The sequence below is a fragment of the Alosa alosa genome, chromosome 3, assembly GCF_017589495.1.
Source record: "Alosa alosa isolate M-15738 ecotype Scorff River chromosome 3, AALO_Geno_1.1, whole genome shotgun sequence".
In the NCBI taxonomy this organism is placed as follows: domain Eukaryota; kingdom Metazoa; phylum Chordata; class Actinopteri; order Clupeiformes; family Clupeidae; genus Alosa; species Alosa alosa.
The window spans coordinates 13130800-13152129 of NC_063191.1; the positions used below are offsets into that span (position 1 = coordinate 13130800).

Sequence of the window (21330 nt, forward strand, 5' to 3'; positions counted from 1 at the left end):
ACATGCCATAGATGCATCTCTGATGCACAACATATTGGCTACAGGGATGGATTACTGCCAGGGGCCCAAGGGGTCAGGGGGCCCTGAAGCCCAAGCCTTTGCATGGAATCATTGCCTCAATATCAACAAATCAGGATGTAGGCTATGAATCTGATTGAATTTAGTATTGGCCATCCCCAAAATGCACCAGAATACAGGAAATCACATCAAACAAATTTTAAACATTCTGGGGGAGGACCCCCAAACCCCCCCTCCCACATATATGACAATAAGTGGAGGGCCCTTAATACATCTGGGCCCAGGGGCCGAAAGTTCATAATCCGCCCATGATTGGCTAGTACATTACTGGAATGTCATTTCCTGGACTGATTTATAGTATGCCCACAAGTACCCTCAGGTAACAAATACCCCCAATGCAATTTTCCATGGAATAACTCAACAACCGTTACATCCAAGTACAATCAATGTACCATGCACAATTCATATTTTTAAAAAAAAAATAGATGTTGTCAGTGGTTTTGGGTTAAGGTTTGAACAGAATAATGTATTACGTTTAATAATGTGAGTGTACTGTAATAACGAGACAACTCGTTATACTCATATACTGTATAATGGTACTCAGCTTGAGAGGCATAGTACTCTTGCTTCGCACATGCATGGCACAATCAAGCTGATTGCTCAGGAGCTCCACAACCAGCAGAATACGCTTCCAGCAGATGTAGGAGATGAAACTGTCAGAGCACATTTGAATTTGATTGTGTGTGTGTGTGTGTGTGTGTGTGTGTGTGTGTGTGTGTGTGTGTGTGTGTGTGTGTGTGTGTGTGTGTGTGTGTGTGTTTGTGTGTGTGCATGTGCATGCATGCATGTTTGTGTGTGCGCGTGCATGCGTGCGTATTGTGTGTGAGTGTGTGTGTGTGTGTGTGTGTGTGTGTGTGTGTGTGTGTGTGTGTGTGTGTCTGTCAGGGACTGCATGGTAAAACCACTCTGAGATCCACTCCACAGGTTGTAAACACTGAATAAATTCCAGCACTGTGTACAGGCGTGACTCAAACTGGCAGCGCCAGGAACACACACACACACACACACACACACACACACACACACACACACACACACACACATACACACACACACCACACACACACACACATGCCCACATGCACACACACGCACACATTGAAAATACGAGAGCAGAGCCTAGCCGCTTCACCAGCGACGGCTCTCCCGATTCCTCCATACTGACCATAGAGCCTCCGCAGCCTTCTGCAGCTCAGCGGCTCTAACGCTGCCAGGCTTCACAGAAAGCCTCTGCAACACACTCTGAGCGGGGCTGAGCTGGGTTTTCTCCACACCTACTGAGGGATGCTCCAGCAGATGGGAGATGCTGTCTGTCTATCCTGTCATCCTCATGCTCATCCTCTCCCTCTCTCTCTATCTCGCTATTTCTATATCTCTCTATCTGTTTCACACTCACTCATCAGTCACTCTCCTTCTCTCTCTCTCTCTGTTTCTCTCTCTCATCCCCTCACTCCCCGTCTCAGTTTCAGTGATTTGGGACTGGTGCCAGTGCAATTCCCTCTCTCTCTCTCTCTCTCTCTCTCTCTCTCTCTCTCCTCTCTCTCTCTCTCTCTCTCTCTCATTCACACTCATCAGTTAATGCTCCTCAGCCTTGTCAGAAGCTGGTTTAAAGTGCTCCAGTACTTTAGTCCTCAGGACCCCCCTCACCCAAACATAAACCTCTCTCTCTCTCTCTCTCTCTCTCTGCCTGAAGAGTAAACAGCATGGGGGTTCAGCAGAATACTAATGCCGCTTTTTATGGTGGAGGGTGCACCCAGCACCCGTAACCGCCCATAAACAAGGATGCGTTCGAATCAAATCATGATCTTGTGTACATATTCGTGCAGTGGCATTGGAGTGTATTGATATACTGCATGTTTGTAAGGGCAAACAGAAAATGTTGCTGTCTTAGGAGCATATCTGGGGGTATTAACAAAAAACCCAGGCAGGTTGTGTACACAACAGGCATACAAATAAGGTAGGATGATGAGAAAATTGTATTTTACACTTAGAATAATTTCTACTACATACATATGATATTTATACGGTACCAATACTCTCACACCATGTTTATGCATCAATTAACAGATCTGATGTCTGTGTGTGTGTGTGTGTGTGTGTGTGTGTGTTCAGTGAGGAAGCAGTGGCGAGGAGAAGGGTGTAAGGCGGACCTCTGTTGCTGCAGATCTTGCCATCTGGTGATGTGCATCTCCGCTTGCTCTCCCACGGGCTGATGTCACACTGGAATTCACATTTGTCTCCATGCCAACCAGCTGCGCAGTAACAGTTTCCACAGTAACACTGTCCATGCCCTGCAAGCAGAATGCGTTTAGTGAGAGAGAGATAGAACGAGAAAGAGGGGGAGAGAAGGATGGATAAGTTAAAGGGACTGTTTCATTGTTGGAGTTGTTTACTGTCTTTTGCTTATACTTCAAATGTCTAATCACCAGGCATAAAATATTTATTGTGCATTTTGCACTTGGTGTGTGTTGTTGTGTATATTTGTCTGCTATGTCTCCCTGTGTTTGTTAGAGAGAGAAGCCATTATTATGGGCAGTCATTAATTGCATACAGGGCACATTCTAGGTTTATTAATTAAATGCTGTGGAACATTTTAATGACTTTCTTTTCACATAAAGCACCATTCAGGAGAAATGTAATGTGTTTTCCAAATGAAATTAGGCAGTAGTTAATTAAAGTGGACATCCAGGGACTGCACGCCCAGAGGGAGCATTTATGAGTTACCTACCGACCTGAGGTCAATGAGCAACACCAGGTTCATTCCAATTACATTTCCAATTAAGCCACCAAAAAAGTACTAAACCCGAAGTTCCCCATACAGAGCATGATTGTGCTAACTAAACTGATTACACACCAATAACATACAAACTTTGCCAGAGTTGTGTGGTGTTTTCATAACTCAACACAGAACCCAGAATATAAGGATATAACCTGTAACATCAGTAGCAGTAGTTTGGCTAGTTAGTTAGTTGCTCTATTTCACATGAATATTGCTATGTATAAAAGCATTGACAAACCAGAAGGGCGCTCAAAAAGGGGTTTCAGATATAACCTCCGGAGTATATGCGGAGGTTTGTCAAACGGAGGTCTTGTGTATGCATTATGTAGGCTAAAGAAAAAAATTCTATTGTGCGAAGGCTAATACTTGAAGTAGTCACGTAAGTGTGCATAGTTGAAGTTGACCTACAGTATTTGTACTGTGAAGAGTGCATCTCACAATGTTAGCAAAAGCGAAACAAAATGTAAGCGTGCGCTCTCTTAGTCTGAAATTCCTAAACTGACCAGGTTCTACCTTGGCCCTTCTGTCAACTCTCCTGAAAAACAGGGCGGTTTTGTGCAGTGCTGCTGACAAACCAAACAAACAACAAACAAACGGACATGGATGAACTCATAGGTACTTGTCAAACGGACATGGATGAACTCATAGGTACTGTTCAAACGGACATGGATGAACTCATAGGTACTGGTCAAACTGACATGAATGAACTCATAGATACTGGTCAAATGGACATAAATGAACTCATAGATACTGGTCATGGTAACATTAATGAATCAATAAAGAAATAAGTGTAAACCACCCATGGGGTCCTATCTACAAGTAGTGTAGTGCATTTGTCTTACATCCCTCTACCTTGGATCGGGGCTGCAGAATGTGTGTGTGTGTGTGTATGTATGTATGTATGTGTGTGACTCAACCTCTCTATCTGGTTTCCCACAACTTAGGTCCCTCATTGCTTGCATCACACCTCAGAACATATCACTGTCAACACAAACACTGTCACACATCCTAAATGGCTGCCTTGCCTACAAAGAAATGTACATAGCACGTCATAACAGAATAGTAGACCTCATAGTGAAAGACATATCAAACCATTTTCCACCCTCAGTAAGAATGTACAAACATTCCCAGGTAAAACCATCCATGTTTCAGCACTGTTATAGTAACTCTAATACTTTCTCACACCTGGTTGCCAATACGCCAGAATCATGTTGCTATTATCAATGAGGAGTTCAGTGAGGTGTACATTTTGGAGGTAGGCTGCACCTTTGATTCTAGCACGGAGGAGGCTTTCTGCACCAAGGTAGTTAAATACCAACCACTCCTTTAGGTGCAGACTACTCGTATTCATATTTGGTAGCCTAGGACACGTACACAGGTTGGTAGTAAGAGGGCTGCAACTACCTGGGATGGCCAAAGGGAGGGCTAAACAGCTTGCAAAGTACTGTGCCATATCTGCTATTATTGGCAGCCGCCACATATGGCGGAGACGTTGCTACTTATACCCTTAAGAACTGAGTATTGTGCTTGTTGAGTGAGAGAGAGAGAGAGAGACTTTAAGTGTGTGTGGATGTGTGTGTGTGTGTGTGTGTGTGTGTGTGTGTGTGTGGTGTGTGTGTGTGTGTGTGTGTGTGTGTGTGTGTGTGTGTGTGTGGGGCATGCCTACCTCCACACATCTCTCCAGACTCGTCGTCCAGGCACTCGCTGTCGTCACACTCGCAGTAGCGCCCGTTGATCAGGCCCTTGCCGTCGGGGTCACGGCACACACAGCTGCCGCAGTGACAGGAGCCTGCCGGGCACACACATGTGGCCTCAGAGAGGAAGGGCACCAGCAAAACACACACACACACACACACACACACACACACACACACGCACACAAACACACACACACACACACATATACTGTATACTGTATACACCAACAAACAGACACACTCTCACATACATATGTGGCCTTAGAGAGGACATGCACCAGGAAGGCACAAATGCCACATACAGACACACACACACACACAAAGACACACACACACACACATACACACACACACACACACACACACACACACACACACACACACACTCATTCTCACGCGTGCACATGGAATCTCAGAGTAGATGGGCACACAGCAAGTCGCGTGCGGTCACATGCACACACACATATACATAGAAACGCACACAACACACACTCTTATGAACACACATGTGGGAGAGGACCTTCAGAGAGGACGGGCTCCAGCATGTCACAGACACACACACACACTTACTCACTCTCATGGACACACAAGGGGCATCAGAGAGCACGGGTGGCAGCAAGGCACACAGCATGACACACACACACACACACACACACACACACACACACACAGGCATAAACCCTTGTGCACATCTGCCAACCAGCAGGTTCCTCAGCCTCCCATCTCCTACCCTTGTCCCCCACCCCCACCCTAACCTCTTCCTCCTGCCCTCCTCCTCCCAGCGCTGGTGGCTGGGGCTAGAGCATGCCGCTGTGCCTCTGTGGCACGGAGGTTATCCACAGGTGGCCTCCTCAGTGCCGCCGCGTCAACAGGGAGCCAGCCGCACAACATCAAGAGATGCCACTGCTGGGACCGGGGACAGGATGAAAGCCCTGTGTCTGTCTGTGTGTGTGTCTGTGTGTGTGTGTGTGTGTGTGTGTGTGTGTGTGTGTGTGTGTGTGTGTGTGTGTGTGTGTGTGTGTGTCTGTGTGTGTGTGTGTGTGTGTGTGTCTGTCTGTGTGTGTGTGTGTGTGTCTGTGTGTGTCTGTGTGTGTGTGTGTGTGTGTGTGTGTGTGTCTGTCTGTGTGTGTGTGTGTGTGTGTGTGTCTGTGTGTGTCTGTGTGTGTGAGAGAGTTTATGTATTTATATGTATTGAGAGTGTACTGCCTGTGAGCTGTCATGTAAAGAGGTGGGTGGATGTCTGTTTGGCTGTTTGTTTATTTACATGTACATGCACCATGTCTTATGTCTTGAGGGCACCCTAGGGCCAGAGTGGGGAAGCTGGACTTCCAGGTGAAACAGAGAGGAGGAGGAGCAGGAGCAGAGGAAGAGGAAGAGGAGTTGGATTCAGATGAGGGGGGCAGACTCTGAACATACTCTAGGTGGGACTAGAGAGCATGAGGGTTTCATGAAGGGTTTCTTGGTGTTTTGGATGCCCCAAGGTTGGGTTTTCAGGATTAGGATTAGGATTAGGTGTCTTTAGGAAGGCACTAGGGTTAGGCATGGGTTAAGGTTAGGGTTGGGATTAGGTTTAGGATTAGGATTAGGATTAGGTGTCTTTAGGTTTAGGTGTCTTTAAGTCAGTGTCTGGAGGCATTGGTTAGGTTAAGTTAGGGTTGGGATTAGGTTTAGGATTAGGATTAGGTGTTTTTAGGTTTAGGATTAGGTGTCTTTAAGTCAGCGGTGGCAGCGCTGCCTGGAAGACGACGTTGGGAGCATAAAACACCATCGAGCAGCATGAGGACACACTGATGGCTGGATGGGGGCAGTGGATGGATATATGGATGGATGGAGAGAGGCTGATGGGTGGAGTAAATCGCTCAGTTGGAGTGCCGCCTCACCTGCGTTGGAGCACACCACCCCCTGTGGGTTCCGACACAGGTCTTTGCTCTTCCTGTTGGACAGGCTGCAGGACTCCTGATACTGGCAGGCGTCGCCAGACCAGTCCTCATCACACTCACACTTCCCACAGTCACAGGTGCCATGACCTGTCCGGCAGAGGAGGGGAGAGAGATGACCGATAGTGTATGTACACACGCACACACACACGCACGCACGCACACACAAACACAAACTACACTTATATGTACAATACATACACACCAACACATAACACGTTGTAACACAAACATATACGCACATGTAACAACTGTCCCCCCACACACACACACACACACACACACACACACACACACACGCACACATAGAAGCTATTGATTATTTTGATTACAATATGAAAGCGCTTTAAATGCAGGTGCAGGAGGCCTCATGGTCCAGTAATGTGAAAATAGGAAGGCAGAGAAACTAATGAAAGCTCGCAGATGGAGCTTGCAGGCTCAATAATACATTGATTTTGTCATTAGTTCCAGATTTGGGTGAGATTTTGGGAGATGATGTGAAGGGCAGGGTGATATACAAACCATTAACACTTACCACGCCTCTGTGCACATGGCACTGGAGGGGATACCCCATTAGATGAAGTGTGTGTGTGTGTGTGTGTGTGTGTGTGTGTGTGTGTGTGTGTGTGTGTGTGTGTGTGTGTGTGTGTGTGTGTGTGTGTGCATGTATGTGTGTGTGTGTGTGTGTGTGTGTGTGTGTGTGTGTGTGTTTTTGTGTCCATTCTAGCTAAGAACAGACACTCATCTTTTCATACTGATGGGCACAGTGTGACATGCACCATTTTTCTACAGCTCAAATCTATAACATTAATATCAAAATAAAGTGCAACGACATTGTGTACAATTCAATCAAGCAACAGCCAAATACACCAAAAGCCATCATATAGCATTTTTGAGGCCTGCAGATTACAGGCTTTCAAATTCCACGTTCATCTCTCCGGGTCAATGATCTTCAAATCTGCTGGTATTTTGTGTCAAGGATGAAAAAAATGGGAGAAAAAATCATGAGCATTCTAAAGCACTGTGATATATTTAAAGAAGGCTCTCAGGTCATTGAGCCAACGGGAGGAGAGAGAGAGAGAGAGAGAGAGAGATGCCGCGGATGTCGAGAATCGGTGGCAGGAGTGGGGATGCGCCTTCCTTGAAACAGGGTCAGGCTAATATGCTTAAGCGCTTCTGACACCAGAAGACACTTAATTGACAGTCAGAAAAGACTTTAATCCGACCCAATCAAAGGGGCTGAGACGATACCTCCGCCCCCTCCACCTCTCCCGTTATGAACTGATTATGCAATGTGACAAGGCAGAATGATGAGAGAGAGAGAAAATAAAAGAGAAAAAGCCAAACACATCCCTCCGTTCTCCCAAATTTCTCCCAGAAGAACAGTGTGCTCTTTAAATCTTTTGCCCTCTGTCCTCTGCCTTTTTCCTGTTTGCATATGGTTTCCCAGCATCAAATTATAGCATGCTCTCATCTTCTGTCTAATTTCCCCTTATTCTGCAGTGTTTTTTTTCTAAATAAATAAATAAACAGAATGCACTTCCTGTGGACAGTGCATTTGCTACAAAAAGCTGATCATTATCCATCAGTTTTCTTAGAGAAAATGAGGAAAGGAAAACTGAATGCATCCAGCGTAATGATCAGATCATCTGATAGCATGTAATAGCACATGTACAGTTCCACACATTTCTACACATTTACCAAGGCTCTCCTGGGGCGTTCTCAACCGCTCTCTCATGCAAGTGTGACGTTCATTTCAAACGGCCAACCGCTTTGCTTTCACGACACATCTCATTACTGAAGTGAGGTGTTTTGCTAATGTGCACATTTACAGTATGTTGATTTGGTATCATCAAAGAAAAGTATAAAATATGTTAAACATAAAGTGCATGTTACAGGTTTATGATCTTAATGGTTGCAATTCAGTTTGCAGCTTGGCTGGATGTCAAAGTGTCAGGAAATTAATCAATAATTTCTCCCCTAGCTAGTAAAAAAGCCTTTGCTGTGTTTTTAAGAATAATAAAAAAGAGGCTTTTTTTGGATTACTGACAAAATAGGTAGAAGGTAGTATGCAATGTCTTTTACTAGAAGAAGATCACATCATGGATTACACAAAATGGACACAAAAAAGGTCACATGTTGCCTATTTATGCATATGCGTCTTTGTCAAATTTGTGGACCCAGAAGTATGACTTGACATATCATATCAAAAGTCTTTCAAGCGATGGCATAAAACATTTGTTTATCTTATTGTTGTAGACTGCTACAAAAAGCTATAGATTGCCAATGACCTATACATTCAAATGCCTATTGATCAAATATGTGAAGCATGAAGTACGTTGTAAAACACTGCATGGGTCTATACTCTGCGGGGTAGGAAAAACTCTTCAACTGCAGAACCACACGAAATGATGTCAATGTGTTTATTCTGGACGGTCAATGCCAGCTATTTCATACATTTTATATTCCCCCAGTGCTCTGATATGTTGACACAGTATGGCGTCCAACACCTTTCAACAGCCTTGATCCCCTCACATCCCCTCAATTACTCTGTAATGCATGAGAGAACTCCTCCATATTTAGCAGAGCACCCAACCCACATTGTATAATCCTGGTCTCTCGTTCCCGTCTCTCTCGCTCGCTCACTCTCTCTTTCTCTCTCTTTTTCTCTCTCTTCCTCTCTCTCCTCTCTCTCTCTCTCTCTCTCTCTCTCTCTCTCTCCCTCTCTGTCTCCACAGCTGCCCTGGAGTGTGCTCATAATGACTATCTGATGCCAGGTGCTGATCTGACACGCAGAGACAATCACGGGGACGAGTTAATTGGGCCCTCTCTCCGTCCCCCTCTGCAGGCTCTGAGAGTGAGGGGGCCCTGCTGCTGTCCACTGCCTCTCCCTCTACCCGGCCGCCTCCAGGGCACCAATCCACACGTCAGCTCCAGGCTGCCTGTGCAGTGGTTGTCAAGGGCCCTCTCTCTCTCTCTCTCTTTCTGTGTCCTTCCCTTCCTCTCTCTATCTCTCTTTCTGTGCCCTTCCTTCCATCTGTCTCCCTCTTTCTCTCTTTCACTCCTTTTTCTCTTTTCTCTGTCTCTCTCTCTTTCACTCTCTCTATTTGTCTAATTTTATTTTCAAGGCTCACATGCCAATTGTCACAAAAAAAAATGGCATTACTTGAGGAACATTTTCAAAGTGACGCCATTTCTCTCTAAGCAAAGAATGGTGCAGTTTTTAATAGCTAGTAGGCTAGTCTATTGCAATACCCATCCATTCTGCTCTACCAAAGAATACAGTAAATCAACTACAATAAATTTTACATTTTGCTGCACAGGCGCGGACTTAGGCCATACACCTACTTTAAAATCTTGCTGCTAAGTTTTGGCATTGATTTTTTCAAATATTTTATTTTTATTTTATTTTATATTTACCAGACTACCTCTCAGGAATGCCTTTGGTTTATGATCGAGCAAGGCCTCTCAGACCCTCCAGTTCTTTTCTTTTTTAGCTGTTCCACAAAGCAGGACAGAAAAATATGGAGGCACTGTAAACCCTAATACGCTCAATAAACATAACATTTTCGAGGTAACACATTGCCCTAAATATTTTATGTTATGTATTGTTCAATAAACAAACAAATTAATGTCAAGTGTACGACATGTGCCAAATAGTAATGCATTATGAATTTTAGTACAATAAACTAGTTTTGCATGTTACAACAACGTAAACTTGCGATGAAAGAATACCTTCAATGTATGTTTATGTAACTTATAAATATTTACTATTTCAACTTGAACTTTTAGTTAAATGAGCATAAAATGTATTTTTAATTTAATTAATAAAAGTTCATTAGACATTTCTCATAGTTAAATGTGTTTATATATCTTATCAGGGGCATCGCCAGCCGATTTTGCCGGGGCTTCAGCCCCGAAGGTTTCGAGTGTAGCCCCGAATGTATTTTGCAAAGTTGACTAACAAATATGAAACCATTATGCGGATCATGCATTGGAACTGTGAGATGAAATGGACCTATTTATCAAATATAAAAGCAGGACACGGGTTTCCTCTCACTCTCCTTCATGCAGCAGATCTAACTTGAATGTTACCTTACCATCATTTGGAACGTAGGCTGCTTAGAGCGCGTGCACGCACGACAGAGGGAGAGACAACATACCCCAGGGCTGCATTAGTCTCTATCACTTGCACTTCTCTATCACCTTGAACCACAATTTGATTTCAAGTACAAGTATAAGTATAAATACTCTTTTGATCCCGTGAGGGAAATTTGGTCTCTGCATTTATCCCAATCCGTAAATTAGTGAAACACACTGCACACAGTGAACACACAGCGAGGTGAAGCACACACTAATCCCGGCGCAGTGAGCTGCCTGCAACAACAGTGGCGCTCGGGGAGCAGTGAGGGTTAGGTGCCTTGCTCAAGGGCACTTCAGCCGTGCTTACTGGTCGGGGTTCGAACTGGCAACCCTCCGGTTACAAGTCCGAAGCGCTAACCAGTAGGCCACGGCTGCCCCAATGTTCAGGATAATTTTATTAATTACTGTAAATTTGCCTTGGGCATAAAGGTATACGATTATAGTGTGGTAAAAGATAAGAAATGCAGACAAAAGGGCATTGAAGTGCAAGCGACATGGCGCCTTATTTCAAACCCTTTTCTGTTCTGTGTTTAGGTATTTAGATCTACTAGAGGGTTAAAATATGTTTTATCTGTTCAGGTACATCTTTTTCTGTTTGGTACCTGAACCATCTACCTGTTGGGAGCAGTTTGCATTCTGAGCCCAGGACACAGGTCACAGGTCATAGGTCAATGATGACCCTAGAACTCTATAAAGCATTTGGAGGGAGGGAGCCACCATCACTTTCATTAATGTACGGACCAGGCTACCTATCTTATTTTTAAAAAAACTTAACTGATATGCTGCTAAACCAAGCTCCATATCTCTAACAAGATAGAGTAAACTCACTCTGATAAACCCCAAACACTCTGAGACTTTGCACACTGAACTCAACTAAACTTGGATGATTCCAATATGTACACCCACCCAAGTATGATGATAACCCTGATGTCCTGAAAAATAATAGTGTTTACAATGGCATGATGATCATAATGGAGAAGGATGTGTGACCACAGGAAGAAGTCTCCAATCAGCGGTCTGGCACTGTCCTCAAGCTTTTCTCTTAAACCCCGCTCTGTCTGTGGCTATTGAGGGTCATCTTCCCACCCCTCTGTCTCTGCTGGGCGTTTGATGAAGGGCGGTGCGTGAGACAGCAAAATCCCACGGCCCATGAATCACCCTAAACAGCTGTGAACCAAATTAATAGGTGATGTCTCCTTGCTTAGATGCGGTGTTGATAGTGGAGCGGTGAGTCACTTCTTATTGCTAATTTGGGGGTAGGGTCGTGATAAACGTCACAGCATGTTATTCCGGTCTGAGTTTATTCATGCATTTATTACTTTTTTTTAAGCCAAGTGTGGCAGTTATTCTAAACAACATAAAATATATTGTTGGTGACAAGGCCATAAACATAGTCTTTATTTAGAGTGGTTCCACCGCAGTGTTATTAATGCGAGCTCTTTATCAGCAGAGATAAAGTACCACCAATCCAACACCACTAGATACTTCAATAAAACTACAGCTACACTCGTCAGGGAGGGACATCTAAGATTAGTTATTATACGTAGTGATGCAAGATATTTATTTTTTGAATATTAACTCTCATAGGGAATCACTAAGGATTGAGGGAACCACTAATAATGGCTACTAATAGTCTGAGTACCGGTACATGCATAAGATGCAGATTTAGGTGTTTTTAGCCAACATCATTTCATAGAAGTGGTCTGATTATTTGTGGGAAAAGCATACAAGCTGCTTGACATACAGAATATCTAAGAGTAAGACTGAAACCAGAAAACAGAAACTTATTAAGATATGCTCGAGCAGAGACACGTGCTGCAGTGAAAATGAACTTGGTAAGAATGTAATGGCAAGTCGGCAGGCCTTCTAAATTCTAATCCCTTAGACATTCACATTGTGAAAATGTTTATGACATTTATGGCCTATATTGAATTTAATATAGGTTTGCAATTAATTAATACTGTGGCCTTATGCATCCAGTGAGATATTCAATCTAGATCTTATCATGCCCAACTAAACAGCATCAAATCATTCCTAAATCTCCATGCATTTAATTCAGAGATTGGCTGCAGACTTTCAAAGTGCCAATTACATGTCGATGCAGGTCTGCTCTCAGCCTGTGTTGTAGAATAGATTGATCTGATTATCTACCAATACATAAAGATAACTGAATTACAATCAATTCCCTAAACTGCCAAGATTAATGACTGTTGGCATATTCCATTATAGTTTTATTGCAAATTAGGAACATTGTTAATATCAATCACAGAACTGCAAAATCCTCTGCAACACCCTAGCCACAACTCTGTCTGACGACTGAAACACAGAGAGAATGGATTGGCCATGAGGTAATTTGTGGACTGGTGCTGGGAATTTATTTTCTTGATGATGATATTTTTCTTCCCATTTTGGGTTTGTTTAGCCAGTGATATAGCACTGGCTATATATATATATATACACATACATATAAAAATATATAAATATATGTCTAAAACAAGCCTGATTTCAATAGGCAATTATCCCCCCTTGTTATTCTCTTATTTAGTGATGTCAGGCGTGAAATGACTGTGCGGCGGGCCAGGTTCTACATGAGTGAAGAGGGAGACACCTGTCTGGGGTAATAACTCTCTCTGTGCCACACTCACAGCCAGGGCACGCGGGCGGAGGAGGTGGGTGAGGAGGCGGAGAGGGGTGGAGGAGGGCAGAGAGAGGAGGAAGAGGAGGATGATGAAGATGAAGAGGAGGAGGAGGAGGAGGAGGTGAAGACAAACTTCCCCACTCTGCCAACCACTCTGTGCTAAATTAGACCCACGGTCGCACACACACACACAGTGGGACAGAAGAGTAGCATTACTGCATATTTAAATACACATACGCTGGAAAGAACGCGTCAGAGGCTAAAGAGAGGTGTTAGATGACCCAGAGCCTCCACACAGGCTATGGAACAAATTGCGCAGCATGGATCACACTGGGCGAATGTCTCCGTCGCTTAATGGAGGGTGACATTTAGGGTCCAGTATTGGTGCTCCATAAGTTCCAGGTTCCATATTTCAGACTGGGCTGTTGAAGAGGCGTTTTCACCGTCCACAGAGATGGTGTAATTGGATTTATCGGTGGTTTCTTAGCCCCCTGCAAAAAAAAGACACGGGCAACCAGGGGGAGCACTCTCGCCTCACTCCCTGCATCTCAGATCTCAGAGCAAAGAGCAATTTATTGAGCCCTGCTCACTACTGAACTGAACTGTATGTTGTTTAGCCTCCAGAGATTACGGACCAGGAGGAATGCAATTGGGTAATGCTCTTTGCCTTTATGTACTGTAAGATGCCCAGCAAAAACCACAAGCACAGGCCAACCCAATAAGTCAGTGTTTGCACACAAACCATATATCAACCTTCCCATGGGAGCAGTGAACATCTCACTAACCTAACCAGACAGATCTATAAACTTTTTAAAGCAAAGACCTTGTGTTCATCAAACAAAGAGTTGGACAAAGATTCATGCACAATAAAAACCAAGCTCATTCAACTAAGTGGCCCTATAAATTGAAATAATGAACTTTCAGAGAGTCTAAAATGTCATTGGACAACATCCCAACATCCGATTCAGGGTAAAGATATGGATTTGATTCAGAATAAGATGCTGTTTGTGACCTTGCGTTTTACCAGGATGCACCTTTATGGTCTGAGCACTGAAAGTCTTTCCCTTTCCAAACAGCCTGCACTTGGAGTAAATGAGTCTAAGACCGTCAGTTCTTCACTCTCCACTGTAGAATTATAGTATAAGTATATACTTTTTTGATCCCATGAGGGAAATTTGGTCTCTGCATTTAACCCAATCGGTGAATTAGTGAAACACAAACAGCACGAACAGAGTGGTGAACACACACTAATCCCAGCGCGCAGTGAGCTCAACAGCGTGCTTTCGAGCAGTGAGGGGTTAGGTGCCTTGCTCAAGGGCACTTCAGCCGTGGCCCACTGGTCGGGGCTCGAACCGGCAACCCTCCGGTTACAAGTCCAGAGTGCTAACCAGTGGCCCACGGCTGCCCCTTAGATGGGACAAATGTAAGGAGGGACAATAGAAAAAGTAGATATAGACAAAAAAAGATATCAAGACAGTGACTGCAAGTGAGCAAGAGGGAGAGAGTAAGAGAGGGAGTGAGAGACGGAGGAAGGGAGAGAAAAGGAGAGGAGAGAGAGAGGGAGAGAGAGAGAGAGAGAGAGAGAGAGAGAGAGAGAGAGAGAGAGAGAGAGCAAGTCTGGGGGAGATTGTGGGTTAGCAGTCGGTTCAGCTGGCCACCTCAGTGAGGAGGATTTGATGGCTAAATAGCAGTCTGAGCTGGACACACTGCAGCTGAGGGACATGCAGTCACCAAGAGAGAGAGAGAGAGAGCAGAGAGAGAGACAGAGAGAGAGAGCAGAGAGAGAGAGAGAGAGAGAGAGAGAGAGAGAGCAGAGAGAGAGAGCAGAGAGAGAGAGATGTTATAAAGCCCTAAAAAGCCAAGAGATGAGTGTAAAAACAAGTCCCCTCATCCAGCTAGTCCTGAGACTCCCACATACTAATAGTACAACTAACACAACTAATAGTCAGCCTCAGGACTGAAACAACAAAAAGACAAAATAAACTTCAATGTTATTTGGCCCTAAACAGAGAGTACACTGTGGCAGACTACCTATCCACAGTCACTGATACCAGACAGAGAAAAACCTTGACCAGGTACAGGCTAAGCAATCACAGTCTGGCTATTGAGAAAAGGGCAGACACAGGCAAACCTGGCTGCCCAGAGAAGACGGGCTGTGCACCAATTGCAACAAGGTGCCATAGAAACTTCTTGGCTGAATGCTGCCAATGGAAAGACATACGAGATCAATTCTTTTCCTAAATTCAGAGAAATGCATCCAGACCTTCCCAACTTTAAGGATCTAAGTCTAAGAATACTATTAGGCGAGGGAACAAAAAAGTGCAAAGAGTCGCAACATATATAGATGCTGGGCCATAAAACAAAGGGGAGTCACTTCATCAGTGAAGCACACAAAAAATCCTCAATACACACACACACACGCACCCGCCGTTGCAGTAATGTATGATGATGTTTTGTTTTATGTCTTCACACTACTACGCACATGTATGCTTTGGCAATACAAATTGTATTTTTTTTGTCATGCCAATAAAGCCAATTGAATTGAATTGAAATGAGAGAGCAGAGAGAGCAGAGAGAGAGAGAGAGAGAGAGAGCAGAGAGAGAGAGAGAGAGTGAGCAGAGAGAGAGCAGAGAGAGAGAGAGAGAGAGAGAGAGAGAGAGGAGAGAGGAGCAGGGAGCGGAGAGAGCAGAGAGAGAGAGCAGAGAGAGAGAGAGGGAGAGAGAATCCAGACCGGGGTTTTAGCACTCCTTTATTAATGGAACCATTACATATACCTATACAGTTACATCATTATAACACCCCCTCAACCAAAAGGCTCACATCCTCCTACCAACTAAACGAAAATCTATCCCAATTACACCTTTAACCCCCACACACACACACACACACTCACACTCACACACACACACACACTCACACACACACTCCCCACCATATTAGAGAGGGAGTGAAAGAGAGCTGGAGAGGGTTGTGAACTGAGGAGTTTGTGGTCAGATACCTACTGACTTTCCAAACAGTCTGACATACTGACATAAACTATATAAAAAAAAAGAAAAAACACAATAAACACCATCTACCACACACACACACAGACACACACACACACACACACACACACACACACACACACACACACCAAACACATCTTGCCTCAATCAGAAAAATAGATTTTTCAACTTTGAACAGGAAACCGACTTTTTTCAGAACTTAAGAAAAGATCCAAAAATAAGTCCCATAAAAATGACAAATCCCTGTGTCTCCTACTGTCGTCATCACTAAGACAGATGAACGTGATAAAAACTCGCTGCTGAGCTGAGACACTGGGGAGCTGGTGGAAGTCTGAGTCACTGGGCTCCTCTGCTACATCTTCTGGGCAGCTGGCGGAGGTTCTACCAGCGTGTGGCCAGAGGTGAGCTCCTCTAGTGCCAGTGGGAGCCCAGCGCTCGGACCAGAGCTGTCTCTCAGTGAGGAAGTGTCACTGGAGGCCCACACACACACACACACACACACACACACACACACACACACACAGACAGATAGAGAGGGGGGGCAGTGAACTGTCTCTAGGTAGTGTGTCGCTAGAGGCTTTCACAGCTCACAGTCAGTCAGCCAGCCAGGAGAGCAATGGCAACAAAGAAATTCTCCAGGCAGGTGGGAAACACAAGAAACACAGCCACACACACACACACACACACACACAGACGCATTACCACACACAGAAAAAGAGGAAGGAAGGAAAAGAGGAGAAGACTGAAGGAGAGAGAAAAGAGTGAGAGATAGAAAGAACAGTGAAAGAGGCAGGGGAAAGGGAGGGGGAAAGGGATGGGAATGTGCATCGGTGCCCAGAAAGGAGAGAGAAAAGAGGGAAAAGTGAAAGAGGGAGCAGAGAGAGAGAGGGAACAAAGAGAAGAGAGGAGAGAGGAGAGAAAGAGGGAGAGAGCAGAGAGAGAGAGGGAGAGAGAGAGGGAGAGAGGAGAGATAGAGGGAGAGAGAGAGAGAGAGAGAGGAGAGAGGGAAAAGAGAGAAAGGAGAAGAGAGAAGAGAGAGAGAGAGGGAGAGAGAGAGGGAGGGAGAGAGAGGGAGAGAGAGAGGAGAGAGAGAGAGAGAGGGAGGAGAGAGGGAGAGAGAGAGAAAGAGCGGAAAAGAAGAGAAAAGAAAATGAAAACTTCCTTGTGGTCCATTTAAAAATCCCGAGAGGGGAGGGAGAGAGAGAGAGATCACAAACAGGGGCAGGAGGGGGCAGGAAGGGGGACTTGCCACGTCTCTGCACAAGCAGTGAGAGTGAAAACAGAAGTCCTGAGAGGAAGACCAGACGCGGCATGTTGGAGAGGTTATGGGCAAGTACTCCACTGGGCAGCACAATCACATGGCTCCACAGCCTTACTGTATCCCATGCGTGGTGCTTTAATGGTTTTACTTTTCAACTTCTCAGTTTCAAAATCTCTACTGGCATGACACATTTGTACAAACCAAACATTTTCAATGCATTTTCAATCAGTACAATGCTTACGATACTAATGGAATGATGCACAATGCGGTACAGATGTAATTACAATCACAGGCACAACACTGTGTGAGGGTTGTTCTCTTGGACCTTTTCAAAATCGCAGACAATGAAAAAGCTGTAGGGACTCTGAGAAAAAGAAAGTAAAGCGTTACACGTTACATGGAGATGCTTCAGTTGCATGGGGTGGGGGTGGGGGTGCTAAATACCAGGTGATGAACACACAGCTGGTGGACAGCTGCAGCCTCATGCCTAATCTGTCACCTCTCTGGACAAAGAGAGAGAGAGAGAGAGAGAGAGAGAGAGAGAGAGAGAGAGAGAGTTCCTTGAAATGGTCTGCTTTAAAGGCTAGTGAGCCAGAACCCATGCCCTGTGAAAGAACCGTGGCTAACACTTTGATTTCTGGGAAAACCCCAGCGTTATGTAACATGTCACATAACAGAGCTGACCGACTGCAGCTACAAAGAACACCCTGAAAAGTACCTGCTCATGGCCAGCCCGACTCAGTTCAAAGGCTGGAGTGTTTGATGTATGAGACTACAAAAGTGCACAAAATACTTGAACTAACATGACAATCTCACTTGTCAATCTCAACTGTTTTGCTTCAGGAATTTGCAGGGTCATTGTGTTCCTACACAACTGAACCGTTTGATATCCTTGCTGTAAGCACTTTCCCACCACTGAGTCTATTACACTTAGTGAAAACAAAGAATTTTATGATCTGGGTTAGAAATTGCGAAACACAGGCAGCTTTTATAACTCTCAACTGTGCTTGAGATGGGTATTTGAGAAGCAATTGCCCTTGTTTTCATCTAGAAACCCACAATGCCTCTGTAAGTTAGCTGTATTGGCATCTCTGACATAGGTGCTCTTGGGAAAACCTCTCTAGGGCTCTCTTGAGCATCCATACCTGGCCCTTATTCTTCACTCAACTTACTGAGATGCCTATGGGTGGGACATTGGCACCCACTGTTGCAAAGTTTGACAACTGTTACATCACTCACAGCAGTTTGTAGTTTAAAAAAGAAACAACTGCTGCAAGGTCCTCACAAAATTTAATGGTGCTGGAACTTATTTACAAAAAGTGCAAAAACAAAAGTTGTACTGTGTTAAAACGAGAGCAAAATGTTCTCCAGATTGTACTGAAACAGCCCCTTCCACACCCTTCCCGAAGTCAAAATAGTCCCTTCTGCACCTAAGGCCCTTCTAGATGCAATAATGCAGCATTTTACTTGACTAATACTACAAATCAGCTGTGATATAGCACTGTACACAACTCTAATGAATAGCCTCTACAACGAGACACGACATGGAACCTAGCTTGTGTGAGCCAAACATATGTTTTCAGGAGAGGCAAGAGTGGTGCGTGTACTCCCCTGCCAGGGTGGAATCATTCTCCTGACTGAGCGCAGAAAGGAAAGGTTTGGACAGCCGACAGAAGGATTTCAGAGCATCAGAAATGCTGTGGATGTTCAACACACCCACATAGGCTGCTCTCAAACACACACACACACACACACACACACACACACACACACACACACACACACATACTCAGACACACACATACATATGCACACAAATAGATAGATCTAGCTTGTGCCGGAGAACATGCATAAATGCTGTCTTTCCTTTGTCATGTTAAATTATCACGCAAAGCACGGCGGATATACTAGGGGTGAGCTACACACATTATGTGGTCGACACATGATGGCATAACACATAACATAAGTACCCACATTGTACAGATAACAATGGCAATGGCATCTAATTCTTCTTTTAGCATGTCAACGTGAGCCAAATTGGCTACTTTGCCTCCAACTAACTAATGGTTGCCATCTGGCTGCAAGAAGTGATGTGCAGTGGTTTCCTCTCAATAGGTACTAAATAGCCTTGATGCTTTCTGAGGGAAAAAAAGGAAAAGAGAGAAAGAAAAGGAGGGGAAAAGTCTGGCTCCAGATGTGTCCGCCACTCGCAGTTTATGGAGATGAGAGTAAAGTGTTCAGAAGTGATCAGAAAGCAGTGGAAAAATGCACTCTCTCTCTCTCTCTCTCTCTCTCTTACACACACACACACACACACACACACACACACACACACACACACACACACACACACACACACACACACCACAAACACACACACACACACACAAACACATGTCTTTCTAAAGCTAATGAGCTTTTCACAGGCTTCACAACCTGTCTGAGAGAATACATCACTCATCCCATGTGCACATCCACACACATCTTGCCTCCAATACGGACATCATCACCATGGATAGGAAAAAAAAAAAAATAACGGAAGAAAACACTGTTGGTGGAACCAAATGGATCAAGGCGTGGGGGAAACTGAATCAAAACAGTGAAATAGCTACAGTATGTCAAATCTGTCAGTCTGTGTTTGTCTTGTTGGTGGTCCCAATGCGAAGCAAGCTAAAGGACAGTCATGCCTTCCTATGTGATTTGGTCTCATCCAGGAATGCTTAGAGGTGTGAAAAGGGCTGGTTTGGATGGTTATAGGGTGTGAACACAGTGCCAAAAGGGTTACAGATTAGCTTCAAGTCTGCAGGGTTTACTGGGGGACTGTGCTTTCATAGTTCTTACCTGTAAATGCCTGGTATATTATACAGGGGCAATGATGAAACGTTTACAAATAAATGTTCTCATACATTGTATATCTAAAATGTGTATGAAATGCACAAAAAGACTGTAATGTTATATTGAGTTTTTGTCATATTTTGGCCTCATCTAAATTTTGCTAATCCATTATGATAACAACTAATCAGGCATTTGCTTTCGCCCTCACAAATATTACTTCTCTAACATTTTTAGCCATTCTTAACTTTGTTTTGATAAGAGCTTGAAAAACAATTACCGGTATCCTTTAGTGAAAAGAAAGGGATCACCTGATACTTATGTTTTTATTTCTGAACGGTGCAGCAAAAGACTAACATTTTGATATTCATCAGAGTCCAATTATCCTTATCAACAAAATGTCTATGCTATAGATAGATAATTTTTATTTTTTTATTTTAGTGAGTTACAAAAGCCTTTCTCTTAATAAAAAAGATACTATATACCTCCCTCCAAGCTGGAAGGTCAAAGATTCACCCTGTATTTCATTACCATGCCACAGTGGCTGGCTATCAAGCATGACTCTTTGCGGATGTCGTCAGCAGTTCAGGTAGGCCCCTGTAGACGAATGGTGGGCGTCCCTGAGGGATTCAGAGGGACGCATCCGTGCCTAAGAGGGCTGTGCATTCATGCTCATAGAAACCAAATGGACTTCTCTGGGCCCTCACTTCTTTGAGGACCAAGTTCAAAGCCTCACTGTCCGGCCGAGCCGAGCGCAATGACAATGTGCGAGAAAGAGAGGAAGAGAGAGAGGAAAAGAGAGGCTGTCTGTCAATAAAAAAGCACATCTTTGAAGCTACAGCTCGAGTGGTGCGCTCTTGGAAGCCACAATGCTGCAAAGAAACAATTCTCAACAAGAGCTCTTTGAAAAGTCTGAAAAATCTGTGGCCGCTTGAATGAGAGCACTACTGTGAAAT

The 21330-nt window shown here is 44.3% G+C and overlaps 1 protein-coding gene across 1 annotated transcript in view; it reads right to left on the reverse strand.

Moving 5' to 3' along the window:
• itgbl1 (integrin, beta-like 1) overlaps positions 1–21330 on the reverse strand; it is a 58775-nt gene that overhangs the window by 32110 nt on the left and 5335 nt on the right. The window contains exons 3-5 of the mRNA XM_048240025.1: positions 6435–6581; positions 4524–4646; positions 2229–2369 (exon numbers count right to left, since the gene is read on the reverse strand). Coding sequence (XP_048095982.1) covers positions 2229–2369; positions 4524–4646; positions 6435–6581 — 411 coding nt within the window. The remainder of the gene's footprint in view (positions 1–2228; positions 2370–4523; positions 4647–6434; positions 6582–21330) is intronic.